This window comes from Rana temporaria, chromosome 7, assembly GCF_905171775.1.
Source record: "Rana temporaria chromosome 7, aRanTem1.1, whole genome shotgun sequence".
Taxonomy (NCBI): domain Eukaryota; kingdom Metazoa; phylum Chordata; class Amphibia; order Anura; family Ranidae; genus Rana; species Rana temporaria.
Genome location: NC_053495.1, coordinates 167,664,679 through 167,680,585, shown reverse-complemented (window position 1 = coordinate 167,680,585; position 15,907 = coordinate 167,664,679). Strand labels below are relative to the sequence as shown.

Below are 15,907 nucleotides of genomic sequence, written 5' to 3'. Positions count from 1 at the left end.
ATTCTTGTTAGGGAGAAACTAAGTAATGACACACACAGGTAACTTTATAAGGTAAGGTTGTACTATCATAACAACAGTTGAGATTTCGATTTTTAAAAGTGTCTATTTTTTAATTATTCTTTTGTAACAACATGCATTGTTACTGTGAATGCAAAATTGTATTCATCCACAGGATGGCAGCATTCAGCACTGTCCTAAATACAGGTACTGTATACAGATCCTTCTGGGAGTTGTGGTCTGAAAGCAAGGCTTTCCACACAGTAAAGCTGAAGTCAAACTACACAGCTCATAAGCAATCACCAAGGGATGGGAAAAGCCCAAGAAAACACAGGCGGAGTTGAAGAGAGACATTGCAGAGACATTGCAGATGGAAGGAGTGTGTGAGAGTTTGTACAAAGCCATGCCGTTCTGGATCTGACTGGGTTGAGACTGGGACAGTATAGCTAAAGAAGTCAAGGAGACTGTTAAGCTGAACACCGAGTAGAGAGGGCTGCTCCGTGGAGACCTTTCACCTGCAGGAGTGCAAGAGTTGCAACCACCACATCTTCAGTTAAAGGGGGCCCCCCACCGCAGGACAACGGTCACATGACTGGGTCAGAGGGCCGCTGACCCATGCCTCATTGCTACCAGTTATATTTAGTTCTTGTTGGCAGTCACACTTCCCAAGATGATAAGATTCTTCAATATTGGCCTTTATTAGAAACATATATACCCTTGCCCTTTATTGCTGCAAGATGCCATTCCTTGTTTGCTATCACAGCCACTGCCAACAGGCTATTGAACTGAGTCAACTGCTAGGCAGAAATTGTCCTTGTAGCTGCATCTACTTCAGCCAAGGCCATTAGAAGAGGTTGCTTTTGCTGCTTAAGCTCAAACTCTCATTTTAAAGTGAACCACACCCACAATTCCAATATCTTGAAGTTACTCTTGCCAACAACATATCTTAAAGTGAACTGTGCCAACATCTTCATCTCTTAAAGAAAACTGTCCCATTCGTTCTACATCTTAAGGAGACAGCATCTTACACCGTATGCCAACATAAGGGCCCCAACTAAGCCAGCAGAAGCCTCAATTTTCAGATTGTTTTCATACCCAGAGTCTATTCTTTTAGCAATACTGGTGTGCAGGAGGTCTAACAGATTTTCAGGCTTAAAGCTAGACTCTCCTGACTGAGGTCCTACAAGTGAGCTAGCCAGTTGTTTCCTTGCTATTCCTACATATCTCACTTGGGGAGTGATCTCCCAGTCAGAGAGCTGTTGGTTATTCTCTTGGTCCTGCAGGACATAGATGGCCACACTTTAAAGCGTATTTTATTGTACTGTATTGTTACTATGTTGACTCACTGGGGTTGATTTACTAAAGGCAAGTAGACTGTGCACTTTGCAAAGTGGAGTTGCACTCTGCAAGGGTAGTTGCTCCAGAGCTTAGTAAATTAGGTAAAGCTTCACTTTGTAAAGCATACTCAATCACGTGCAAGGAAAATAAAAAAAAATGCATTTTTGCTTGCATATGATTGAATGATGGAATTCAGCAGAGCTCTTCCTCATTTACTAAGCTCTGGAGCAACTGCACTTTGCAAAGTGCTCAGTCTATTTGCCTTTAGTACATCAACCCCACCATGTTTAATGGCTTACATTTAAGCTATTGCATTGCCTTACCATTATATTTCTACTCACTCAAACTGCATTTTTTTCATACTAGTTTATCAGAGTTTAGCAGCGATTGGTGTTTGGGCATTTATTTTATTGGCAATAATTTGTATTTATTCTGGCTATTGAAATTATTAAACATGTGTGCTAAACAGGCCTAGCGGTTAGATGCGTTTAGCAGCGTCAAGCATTTTTTCTGCCAACAGGAAAAATGGATGCACTGGCAGAGGGGTTCTTTCTTGCCTCTAAATTTTCCTGCCATTAAACTCTGCATCCTGTTAGTAAATCAACCCCCTAGGCTTTTAGCAAAGTGAAGTTGTACTTCGCAAGAGCAGTTGCTTCAGAGCTTAGTAAATGAGCAGCTCTACTGACTTTCATCATCCAATCATTTGCAAGCAAAAATTATTATTTATTTTTATTTTCTTTGCACACTAGTTTACTAATATACAGAAAACAGAGCTGTGCTTATGCAATACAAACCAAAATGAAATACACTTCTGTGAAAATAAAGTAAAAAAATTATAGTCCACGTGAATACGTGGAATTAATGGAATCTCTTCTTTAAGAACTTATTAAGAGATATCCAACACTACCTGCAATGTAAACCTCCTTGTGTGAAACCTTCACCTCTGATAATAAGAGTCCTTACCAGACCTCATTCACCCTTAATGAGCATTGGTCCAAACCATCAATTGGATCTTTGCAGATAGGGATGCACTCCTATGAGTGGTTAAACCACTGGATTCCTTCAGACCTGCCTTGCCAGACACCCTAAGCAGATGTATGGAAGGAAAAATGTTCCAATAGTGTAAAATCTTCCAATTATTTATTTAAAATTATTTAAATTGCACCAACATAAGTAAATGAATAATACGCTAAACTGTACATGATATTTGCCGACAACCATTTCAACCCACACTTCTGGGATCGATAGGGACGTGATGATGTCAGCACGCAGCACTGCCCTACATGTTTCGTCATAAATGACGACTTCCGTGAATTTACTAAGCTCTGGAGCAACTGCTAGTCTATTTGCCTTTAGTAAATCAACCCCTATGTGTGAATTGACACATAAGCTAACATGCAGGGGAGTCTAGAGGCAGGTAAGAAAATGCCAGATGCCCCTAGAAGCATATGTAAAAACATCCAGTGTGCATGAGTCCTCAAAATAGCAGCTACAGGTTTCTTAAAATGATTATTTATAAAACACAAAGTGTGCTATCTCTCTTCTCACCTGGCTGTGTCTTGTCTCTCCATACTTTCCATTCAGGTTAGTCCGGTGACAGTTCTTATACCACCATGCTCCTTTATATGATGATGCACAGTTTGTTACAGCCACATCATTGTCTCTGTCCTTGGTAGAGAATGGGCGCCCTTGGTGATAAGTAAGGGAATCACCTAAGGAAAGGACAGTAAAAAGTTTGCCAATATGTTACATAATTTAACATTCAATGGTATTTTTTTCATATACGGTACTTTAAATGACTGTTTTCTATATGATCAAGCTATGGCTTTCTACATGAAACACCATGTAATGCAAGACAAACTCAGATCAAAGAGCAGAGATCGGCATTTATACAGAGCCACTAATCCAGTTTTAGCTTTCATCAGTTTATAAGGAAGTTTCTAATTGGCAGCTATTGCTCAATTGGCATTCCTTTTTGATTTCATAAATAGAGATACTATAATGTAGAAAAAAATATAGGTTATACCTGAAGTTCCATTATAGTCGCCAATTTTCAGTTTATACATGCTGCGTGGATCGCCAACAGAAAATTTGTTATAATAAGCATACACAGCTTCCTGTCCATCACGCATGTCAATTCTCAGTTCGTAGCGGCCCTGAGACGTCACCTGGTGAAGGGTGTCCAGACCTGTGGAAATAGTGACAGTGAAAGGCTGTCCTTCAAAACTTGATACAAATCTCTGCATAAGTGTCCTTTGCTGTAGCATTTTGTACACACATATTGCATCTATTAAAAGAGCACACAAAAAAATAGGCATCATAGCAGAAATTAAATTTTTCCCTGAAATCCTCTGAATCATAAAACTGTATAACTGTTATTAGGTTTGATGTGAGGGAGCACCTCTCTGCCGAACAGTCATATTAATAACAGCTGTCTTACGCTTAGCTGTTGTTGCCTTTCAGGAGGAGAAAGTAATTATAGCTGATGTGGGACCTGACTGACTTTTGTCACAAGCGCTGAACACCTTTCCTCCTTAATTCTTCGGCTAGAGATCATTTTTTATGACTTTGGAGGAATCTATTCTTGAGGTCAATGAAGAATGGCCTTCGCGCTCAAATACTATGACACATCATTGCTGTTATCATCTATTGTCACCTTAACAGCTAGGAAGGTGCCAGCCTCTCCTTGTACCGACACTGCACAGCTTGCTGTTGATGTTGTGGTGGAGAAGCAGGAGCAGACACTAGCAGCACTACATTCAAGGTAATACACTATATTGTCAAAAGTATTGGAACATAACACGCACATTAACTTTAATGGCATTACAGTCTTAGCCCGTAGGGTTTAATATTGAGTTGGCTCACCCTTTGCTGCTATAACAGCTTTAACTCTTCTGGGAAGGCTGTCCACAAGGTTTAGGAGTGTGTCTATAGTAATGTTTGACCATTCTTCACTGAAGCTAAGGGGCCAAAGCCCAACCCCTGATAAACAACCCCACACCCTATGATTTTGACTAGTGCACAAAACAAGGTCCATAAAGACATGGATGAGTGAGTTTGGGGTAGAGCTTGTTGCTAATTAATATTGCACAGGTGTCACAATATGCACTTGATAAATCAAACTATTTTCAAAGAAACATCATTTTATTATCAGTAAACTACTAAATTATGCAAAACATTTATCGGCAGATCCACAAAAGAATTACGCCGGCGTATCTCTTGATGCGCCGCGTAATTTAAAATTTTGCGCGTCGTATCTTTGTTTTGTATCTACAAAACAAGATACGACGGCATCTCGGATCGATCAGACAGGCGTACTTCTTAGTACGCCGTCGGATCGTAGATGAAATTTTTCGGCGGCCGCTAGGTGGCGTTTCCGTCGAATTCCACGTCGAGTATGCAAATTAGCTAGTTACGGCGATCCACGAACGTACAGCCGGTGCATTTTTTTACGTCGTTTGCGTTTGGCTTTTTCCGGCGTATAGTTAAAGCTACTATATGGTGGCGTACTCAATGTTAAGTATGGCCGTCGTTCCCGCCTCGCATTTTGAATTTATTACGTTGTTTGCGTAAGTCGTTTGCGAATAGGGATTTGCGTAGAATGACGTCACCGTTGTGAGCATTGGCTTGTTCCAGGTTAATTTCGAGCATTCGCACTGGGATACCCCCACGGACGGCGCATGCGCAGTTAAAAAAAACGTTGTTTACATAAAACACGCCCCCATCACAGAGATTTGAATGCCGCGCCATTACGCCGCCAAAGATACACTACGCCGCCGTAACTTACGGCGTGAATTCTTTGAGGATTCGAAAAAAAAATAAGTTACGGCGGCGTAGTGTATCTTAGATACGCTGCGCCTGGCGGAGAGATGCGCGGCTGTACGTGGATCTGCCCCTTAATCCATGCATGCAGACTTTTTCCATGGAAAAGGACAGAAAGCGAATGACAGTGGCTACAAAGACCTAAAATTTCTTCACGTCTTTGTCCAGGCCTCCCGTCGCCACTTGTCCTTCACAAGACTCAGAATTTTCTTAACCTCACTCAGACTGTTGTACACCACCACCTCGACAGGAAGGACTTTTTTCAGTGTGGAAACCTGATGCAATGCATTCCACGTGTAGTAAAGGACTACTAAACTGACTAGAAAACGTGTCTGAAAAGCCCCGTATGCCCACCCCACATAACACATGCAGAAAAGGAAAGGAGCCCCACCCACCACTTATAGATTTCTATATTGAGGGGGCACTGAAGCAAGAAATGGTCCATAGCCTTCTCCACCCCACCGTATTTCACTCGTAGTAGGCAGTGTAAGTGCCTAGGTAGCCAGAGGTCGCCAGGTTAGTTAATTGGGGTGTACCACAGGGAGTGGGATAGTGCCAGTCCTGCTTCTGCCAGTGTGGGGCAACTTGGGTAAGTGGGTTCTATATACAGAGCTTTTTTTCTTAGAAAATAGGTGCAGGAACTCAACCACGACCCCGTTCAGATTTAAAAAACAGTACAAGTGTCTTAACGGGGCATTAAATACCAGGATTGCATTACATGCAGACTGCAGAGTTCAGGGGGGTTACACACAGAGTGCAGAGCTGTCACTTGTAAACACAGAAACCAGACTTCTGTGTTTACAAGTGATTGTGGTGAGCAGGCACCAAAGGGTCTGAGCCAGAGGTGGTGGAACTCAGTTCCCCCTGAAAAAAAGCCCTGACTATATATATATAGACTTCCAGGAATATACCTGGGAATCTGGTCATGTGAAGCAGTGCAAGGAAAAAGATATGCAAAGATATAATCTTAGAAGTGCTAGGTTCTGGAAACTTCCCCCTAGAGCAGTGGTTCTCAAATCCTGTCCTCAGGACCCACTAACTTGCCAGATTTTAGGTATTACCTTGAGGAGATGCAGACTGGAATACTGCAATCACTGAGCAGCATATGATATCACCTGTGATGTATTTCAGTTATCTTGCAAAACTGGCCTGTTAGTGGGTCCTGAGGACATAAGTTGAGAACCACTGCCCTAGTGGGTAAGCAAGGAAAGAGAGCTACAGGATGAATGGAACTACTAATATTCCTTTGGTAAGGGATATAGGGCTGACTTAAGGTATAGTCTGCTCCTCAGAATGGTTTTCATCCCTGCTGTTCTCTGTGTGCAACTAAGGAATGTGACATCATTCTTGGGATGACTCGATGCATGTACAGTATATATGTAAATCAAATGTGAGTTAAGAGTTAAAGGCTTTTGTTGTGTGGACTCTTCCTTCTCCTCCACCTTAAGATGGGAATGTTTCTAGAAATAAATGGGTGCTGAATGAAGCTGCTGCTGGAGACCATTGACAGAAGGCTTGAGGAGGTATGAAATGGGCTATTAGTGTAATGATGCTCAGGGGCAGATGCCATGCCCATAGCACCTCAGTCAACCTAAGGGGTTCAGGCTATGTTGGCCAGGAATAGTTTAAAGCATACAGGTGCTCACCGACCAGATGGCTGTGCATGTGGAGGTCAAGAGGGGAAGTTTAACTTGATCTTGTGCTCCTTATTTACTGACCTCCAGTCCATTCATTTCTATTGATCTCCTATTTTAATATTGTATTCCTGGGTGCATTGCCTTAGGAAGCCAATTTATTATCATGATACAATTTTCCCATATTTGAACTTCCCAGATAGCAAGGATAACTTGCCATAAATTTGTAGCAGTGTTGAATTGTAAGTCTGTTAAATTGCTGCCCCTTTTATACTGACAAGTTGTATACTTGCAGAGCCATTGAAGCACAAGTTCTAGTTGAAACTTTTCCAATTTGTAGCAAATTTACATGGGAAGTCTCCCATTTGCATGGGAGCTTTGCAAGTCACAGTGACCCCTGTGGTGGGATAACTATTGCACAAAATAACTCAACCAGAACTTGCAGAATGTTTGCAAGGAAAGTTGATCTGAAGTCATGCAATGCATACTTGCTATAATTGTGCAACAAACTTGTGAAGCCTGGCAAGTCTAGCAAAAGCTTAGTTATTTTCAAACTTGCAGCTCAATTGCTTGCTATCTGGGTTATTACAACTGCTGGAATGGTAAAAAAAAAAAAGGGGGCGCATCAGTCTTTATAAATACAGTGGGTGTGGGTCATGGGACAACGTGCAGAAATAGGGGTGAACCCCTATGCTAGTTTTCTTCCAGCTGGCAATTGTGCAAATATTCTTTAAAATGGATTGCAGCAGGATAGGGCTGGATAATTAACAGAATGCATTCAATTTGATCAGTTTATCACTACTCCCTACATATATCCATCTACAATAAATAGACCCAAAGCATAACCCATATACTTCATATTCCCTCTCTTCAGTGGTGAGTGTCCCATCAGCATCATCAACTACTAGTATCTAGCTACCAAAAACCCTTCCACAATCTCTTCTCTAGCCTCTTTGCACATCAGAACATGGATCAGTTCCCAATGTTAGGACAGTGCACTCAGTGCCGGGACAAGGTCATCTAGCTCCCAGGGCAAATAAGTCAAACTGTGCCCCCCCCCCCACAGATTTATGAGCATTCTGCATCAGCAAAATATTCCTCAAGCACTACTCTGCACGCTAACCCCCTTTGCAAGCTAAAATTCTCCCCAAACGAAAATTCCCCCTTCTCCCAGTGAAACCCCCTCCCCCCAGCTGAAATTCCCCCCCCAGCACAAATGTTTAACACCCATCCCCCCTCCCAGCTCCAATCCTATCTCTCCCCAAATCTCTCCTACTAGCACAACCCCCCCCTGAAAAATCACCCATTCTATAAGAAATCCTCTACTCCTCAAAATTTTCCTCAAAATACAAATCCTTCCCGGGACAAATCCCCATCATAGCACAAATCCCCCTAAATTTCCCCATGAGTGCAAATCCCCTCCAGCACAAATCCCCCCAATCATCCCCACTAGCACAAATCCCCCCCCCCAATCCACCTTCCTAAAACCAATGCTCTGCAAAAAAAATCCCCTCCTAGAACAAATCCCCCCACCCCCCAAATGCCCAATGAGCACAAATCCCCCTTTACTAACTCAAATTCCCAGCAAAAAAATCTCCCTTCCTAACACAAAGCACTTTCTACTCCATTTCAACTCCTTTCTACTAGCAAAAATTTCCCCTCCCAACACAAATTACCCAATTCCTTCTCCTAGCACAAACCCTCCCAATTTTTTTCATAAGCACAAATCCTCCCAAATATCCCCTTCAAATTTCCTCTTCTAGCACAAATACTGTTCCCCAAATTTCCCCTCCTTGCACAACTCCCCCTCCCCACAATCATCAAATTGCTCCCCCCTAATTCCCCTTCCACAAACCCCCCCTCCAATCATCTCTTCCTAGAAACACCTTTCCCAAATTACTCCATACACAAATCCTCTGCCCCCCTCAACCCCCCCCCCCCTCCCCCTAGCACATATTCCCCTCAACCTCTCACTTCTCTTTCCCCACTTCTAGCACACTGTCATCCTAATTTTCTCACTTTGCCCCCCTCCTTCCATCTTCCCAGTGTAATTCTCCCCTGCACACAGACCTCAGATTCAGCATGACAGATGGCTGTGTGGTGTCCTTCCCCCCAGGCTGGTCTTCATCTTGGCACACCAGAGTTCAGGAGGAGCCTAGGTGAAGCCTGGCAAGTCTAGCAAAAGCTTAGTTATTTTCAAACTTGCAGCTCAATTGCTTGCTATCTGGGTTATTACAACTGCTGGAATGGTAAAAAAAAAGGGGGCGCATCAGTCTTTATAAATACAGTGGGTGTGGGTCATGGGACAACGTGTCCTAATGACAATCGGCTGTTTTTTTTTCCCCGTACATACCGTATTTCACCGCCGCTTCTGAGTATGTCTTCTCCGGGACTGGGCGTTCCTATCTGATTGACAGGCTTCTGAACGTCGCATACTACGCGTCACGAGTTGCCGAAAGAAGCCGAGCGTCTGGTTCGGCTTCTTTCGGGAAGTCGTGACGCCTAGTATGCGACGGTCGGAAGACTGTCAATCAGATAGGAACGCCCAGTCCCGCAGCGACATACCCGGAAGCGGCGGTGAAAATACGGTATGTACGAAAAAAAAAAACAGGCGATTGTCATTAGGACAACTCGGCTGAATGTAATGTTAAAAAAGTATTTTTTGGGTGAACCTCCACTTTAAGAACAAACCTACAGTCCCTATCTGGTTTTTAACCCGGTGACCGCCTGTCTGTGGAATTGTGCTTTTGTAACATTCACATAGAGAAAGACATAAGGCCACCCAGGTTTAAATTTGATATTTTCCAGATAGTATTTTTTTTTTATTATTTGATCATAAGGTCCTCTGCAATTTAAAACATTTTGGCCGCAAAAATTATAGGCAATAGTTATCACTCATCAATTATAATTGACTTACCAAGCCAAAACTCATCTTCCAGGTTTCCAAAGCCGACTCGGTAGTCAGACCACTTACGGAAGAAATCTGTCAACCCATTTTGACGTCTCTGGAATACCTAAAGAGAACACATACAGATATATAAATGGAAGGCTTTTTAAATGTAAAATCTGAGGCGGTAATAAAAATGGACCTTATTTATGGCACTGTCTGAGGAAAAAATCTGTCTTAGACAACTCATGGAAACCAATCAAATCAAAACTTGAATTTACCACTGTCATTTTCCAGTGCAGGTTTGAATCAAATTGGTTGCTATGAGTTGTCTGAAACAGACAGGTATATAAATAAGGCATTGCGTGTCTAAAGTGCTAAAGGGTAGATGAGGTGATTGATTTTTCTACATCATAGATCAGCTGAAAATGATTAAGGGAGTATTGGCAGAGTAAAATATTTGGACAGTCTGCCTGAATCCCATAGTTATCTGAACAGTCAAGTGGCATTGAGTGTGCTTCAAGGCGTCAAAGCCTCTCTGCAGCTCAAGCAACGTGCAGCCATCTTGTTTTTTCACACTCTTGACTCTTGCTACAGTTAAAGGACAGAAAACTTCCACATAGGACTCTGCATATACATTGCCTGTAACAATCAACAAGACTCCAGCTGTTCATCTTCTAATACTGTATGGTTTAGGAGAGCAATGCAGATTTATAGACCACTTGTGTTTTCTAAAATATTCTCAAAAAAAAAAACTGAATTGTAATACTAACAGTATACAGTGGAACCTTGAATTCCGAGCATAATCCGTTCCAGGAGAATGCTTGTAATCCAAAGCACTCGCATATCAAAGCACGTTTCCCCATAGAAGTCAATGGAAACAAAGATAATTTGTTCTGCATTGACTTCTATTGCATGCAATACCGCATGTGGCCAGAGGTGGGGGTGGCGCCGGAGACTTGAAAATACTCAGAGACAGCTCAGCCACACTCGGAAATCCTCAGAAAGGCTCGGAAACACTTGGGAATGGAGTATTTCTGAGTGTTTTTGAGGCTTGAATCCTGCTCGTTTTGCCCACAACAGTAAAATCAGTCTGTATATACAGTAAAGCATCCTTGCTTTACTGTATATACTGTGGAACCTAAGGGAGTTATCATCTGCATTGTGTAAACAAGCTGTTTGATCCTGTCTTCTCTGATCCTCCCCCTCTTCAACTGTCCCCAATCTATCTGCTGATAGAACAGGGCCTTGGGGGCAAGCTGCACATGCTCAGTTTGTTCTGTTTTGCTAGAGAGTTTTTTTGTTTTTGTTCCTTGGAAGAGTGCATGTGATCAGCACAGGGCAAACCAGCACTGTCAAGACAGAGGGTCAGGGGTCCTGCAGCCTCATAGTACAATCAGGGGAGAATGAAAACTCCTCCTACAAGCTTTAACCAGACACTGATAGAAGTCACAAGACTGCTCAATACTGCTGATGAGAAAGGGTATTCAGCAGTTTATATTTACTAAACGAATTGAATTTCAATATTCTGTGTACTGTGGGAGACCAGATATAGTGAATTCAGGGCCCTGGGTTTAGTAACACTTTGATGCATAGAATGCATTAAGGTAAAAAAATCTTCTTCCATTAGAACCACGTTAACTGTTAAGCCTTGTACACACGCTCGGTTTACTCGGCAAGAACCAGCAAGAAAACTGCTGGGAGTGCTTTCTTGACGAGTATACCGTGCATGTGTACGAGGCTTTCAGGTTTCTCGTCAAGAAAACTGCCTAAAAATAGAGAACCTGCTCTCTATTTTCTCGTCGTGATTCTCCTGCCGAGAAACCCGGGAGTGTGTATACTTACCTGTCGCCGTGGAAACCTGCGCATCCTCGAAATGACTTTGACGCATGTGCGGTAGCTACCTAGGCATAGGTGCTCGTCATACGCAATGACTTCACCGCGTTCTTGCCATTTAAAATAACCGCGGTTCTTTTGAATGGAGTGTCTGTACACTCGGGCGGCAAGAGATTCTTGCTAAGAATCTCGTCAGAAAAAACAACGTTTTTTTCCTGATGAGATTCTGGCCCGTGTGTACAGGGCTTGAGAATAAGATATAATGCTCACTGGACAGTTTTAACATATTATTAAGACATTCGCATGTATTGTTAATAATGTCACGATGTGTGTCTTGATCACAAAATGCACTGATTCATAATCTGTGGATATTCTGCAAGTACCATTGGCCTCAGATTGCACTCATGCATGGATAATAGGGCCATGGTAGCATTTTACAATATACTCTTCTCTCCTTCACAAGACTCACAATCCAGCCTCCTCCATCGGTGGTCATGTCACAGAACACAGGCGCACTCAGAGACTGATCGCCATTCATATAGATGGTGTATACTCCGCTTTGAGTGTCTCCATTCATTAAATGTTGAGCACAGTCCTGGGGATTGGCGAACACTCTTCCTCCTGAACAGAGAGAGAAGACAATCTGCAGTCATGATGCACGTCAATAGATTCCCCCCACACTTCCCCCCTACATTTTTCTCAACTGTCTTGCACATTGTAGAAATAAATACAATTTTTAACCAGGGTGTCATTATAGCTAGGCTGACAGGTGTCCTAGTTGTTCAGAGGCTAGATTAATTATAACTAAAGTGGACATTGACAGCACAATGAAATGATTCCCCTGCCATATGCCAGTGTAGTAAGCAATAAAAAGTACAGAAGAGATAGATAGCAAATAGCTCTTTGATAACCAGCAGAACCTTCTTTTTAATTTTATTTATTCTAGTTTTTCTTCTTTTTCTGGCCTTTATTTTGTAATTTAACTGTAATTTTTTTTAACCTATTAGGTTAAAAGCAGTGCTAAGAATTAGACATGTGCACACAGAAATATTTCGTTTCGGAATTTCGTTTTCGACAGAAAAATTTATTTATTTAGTTACTCCCGAAATTAGTTTTAATTTATTTTGTTTCGTTATAAAAATGCATTTGTCCGAAAATCCGAATTAATTAAGGTCGAATCTGTCATTGAAGGCTTATGGTGTCTGTCGAATGTTCTAAGAAGATTCGACGGAGCAGCTAAACTGTACGACGCCGCAATCATACATTTCCGGTCGAATGTTCCGCCTACAAGCTATAGAAGACTTCTAATGTTGTATGACACTAGTAATAATTATATTCATGGATTATTATTACTAGACAACTAACATTTGAATTCTTCTATAGTCTATGGGCAGAGCATTTGACCGAAAATGTATGATTGCGGCGTCGTACAGTTTAGCTGCTTGTCGAATCTTCTTAGAACTTTCGACAGACACCATAAGCCTTCAATGACAGATTCAACGTTTGTATGTTTTTCGCTGCTTCGTCGAATCTTCGTCGTTCATGTTGAATGGTCTACCCCAACACTGTCTCTATAATGTTGAATCTTTTCTCTCTATGTCAAATCTTTCCTCTCTATGTAGAATAATCTTGGACTAATAGCGTTAAGGTTAGGCACATTCGACCACAGGTTTGATAGACACAGATCGCTATTGTCAGCGTTGTGTCTAATCTCCTATCTTTATCAAACTGTTGTCGCAACGAAAACGAAAATAAAGCATTTTTTTATGTCGGATCTTTTGGATTCCGGATTCTACGCATTCGTTTTCGTTTGTTAAAAAAAAAATCGAAATTCGGACGAAATTGCATTTGGACGAAAACAAATGCACATGTCTACTAAGAATAGACGTTGCCAGAGCAAAGCAAAAGTGCAGGGAACTCATTTTTAGCATTCACTCTATAGCTAGCTATTGTTACTTGTGTGACTTATTCAAATTCCAAAGTATAGTTGATATCTTAACCTTTCGCCTCGTAGTAATTACCACAAGGCGCAGTCCATGCGACCAGAAAAATGCATATATTAAGAAAGGAAGGGAAAGACCCTCCAAGAAGGTCACTACTGCAGGATACTATGGTTAATTTTAATGAGATTTTTTATAGAAAAAACACACCATGATATTTAGGTACAAGAAACAGACTAAATATATACCTTTCAGAGTATTTAAAAAAGACAACGTTGTCTTTTTTAAATACTCTGAAAGGTATATACTTAGGGCCAGATCCACAAATGAATTACGCTGGCGTATCTATGGATACGCCGCATAATTTTAAAAATGCACCGTCGTATCTGTGTTTTGTATCCACAAAGCAAGATATGACTGAATCTGGGCTCGATCCGACAGGCGTACCTCTTAGTACGCCGTCGGATCGTAGGTGCATATTTACGCTGGCCGCTAGGTGGCGTTTCCATCGAATTCCGCGTCGAGTATGCAAATTAGCTAGATACGGCGATCCACGAACGTACATCCGGCCGGCGTATTTTTTTACGTCGTTTCCGTAAGGCTTTTTTCGGCTTTTAGTTACCCCTGCTATATGAGGCGTATCCTATGTTAAGTATGGCCGTCGTTCCCGTGTCGAATTTTGAAAATGTTACGTTGTTTGCGTAAGTCGTTCACGAATAGGGCTTTGCGAATATTGGCTTGTTCCGGTTTAATTTCGAGCATGCGCACTGGGATACCCCCACGGACGACGCATGCGCAGTTGAAAAAAAAAACCGTAATTTACGTCGGGTCAAGACGTATTTACATAAAACACGCCCCCATCACATCCATTTGAATTGCGCGCCCTTACACCGCCAAAGTTACACTACGCCGCCGTAACTTACGGCTCTAATTCTTTGAGGATACAAAAAAAAGCTGTAAGTTACGGCGGCGTAGTGTATCAGAGATACGCTACGCCCGACGGAGGAATGCGCCGCGCTACGTGGATCTGCCCCTTAGTCTGTTTCTTGTACCTAAATATCATGGTGTGTTTTTTCTATAAATACATTTATTAAAATTAACCGTAGTGTTCTGCAGTAGTGGCCTTCTTGGAGGGTCTTTCCCTTCCTTTCTTGATAGCTACTTACAGTGCCTTGAAAAAGTATTTACACCCCTTGAAATTTTCCACATTTTGTCATGTTACAACCAAAAACGTAAATGTATTTTACTGCGATTTTATGCCATAGACCAACACAAAGTGGCACATAATTGTGAAGTGGAAGGACAATGATAAATGGTCTTCAATTTTTTTTATAAATAAATATCTGAAAAGTGTGCTGTGCATTTGTATTCAGCCCCCTTTACTCTGATACCCCTAACTAAAATCTAGTGGAACCAATTGTCTTCAGAAGTCACCTAATTAGTAAATAAAGTCCACCTGTGTGTAATTTAATCTCAGTATAAATACAGCTGTTCTGTGAAGCCCTCAGAGGTTTGTTGGAGAACCTTAGTGAACAAACAGCATTATGAAGGCCAAGGAACACATCAGACAGGTCAGGGATAGCATTGTGGAAAAGTTTAAAGCAGGGTTAGGTTATAAAAAAATATCCCAAGCTTTGAACATCTCACAGAGCACTGTTCTATCCACCAAATATAGAAAGAGAATGGCACAAGAGAATCCACCTAAACTGACAGGCCAGGTAAGGAGAACATTAATCAGAGAAGCAGCCAAGAGGCTCTTGGTAACTCTGGAGGAGCTGCAGAGATCCACAGCTCAGGTGGGAGAATCTGTCTATAGGACAACTATTAGTCGTGTACTCCAGGTGTCAATTTACTGAAAAGAAAAATTAAAGTGTAAGTAAACCCTCCTATCGTTTTCAGCCAAGGAAGCTGCCATCTTTGCCTCTGTTTAATCTTCAACTGCCACAGTGCTGCACATGTGATCAGTTATGACACCAGCCATTGGATGGTTTGATAATTTGGTTGAGAGCACAACCAATGTGCAGTTAGCATTCCCGGCATGCCGGGAATGTAACTGTTTTTTAAAACTCTTAAATCGATGGGTTTACTTCCGCTTTAAGTGAGAGTTCCTTAAATTAAAAGTGCTGGCATGGATAACCACAAGCTCTGAAGGCAATACATCTACTCACACATAAGAGGTAGATTTAGCACTACTAAGTAGGAAAAATAACTATTAATGTAAAAAGTAAATATGTCTGCCTCTCTGTACATATGTGTGAAGATTATACGCATATTAATTTGATCACCTTCACATGAAAATGTAATACGAAATGGAAAAGGATTATATATTCGCTATGATACTCTTCTAAGATGTGCCTTGATGTTATGAAAGGTATTTGATGTGCAGTGCAGAACTGATGATTAAAACCAAGGTAAATAATAGGGATAATAGAAAATGAGACTAGCCTCCACCA

At 41.7% G+C, this 15,907-nt stretch overlaps 1 protein-coding gene across 1 annotated transcript in view; it reads right to left on the bottom strand.

Annotated features, from left to right (window-relative positions):
- Positions 1–15,907, bottom strand: part of LOC120945855 (tenascin-R-like) — a 736,249-nt gene that overhangs the window by 24,233 nt on the left and 696,109 nt on the right. The window contains exons 20-23 of the mRNA XM_040360372.1: positions 11,984–12,135; positions 9,709–9,805; positions 3,362–3,523; positions 2,884–3,047 (exon numbers count right to left, since the gene is read on the bottom strand). Of these exons, the coding sequence (XP_040216306.1) occupies positions 2,884–3,047; positions 3,362–3,523; positions 9,709–9,805; positions 11,984–12,135 (575 nt within the window). The remainder of the gene's footprint in view (positions 1–2,883; positions 3,048–3,361; positions 3,524–9,708; positions 9,806–11,983; positions 12,136–15,907) is intronic.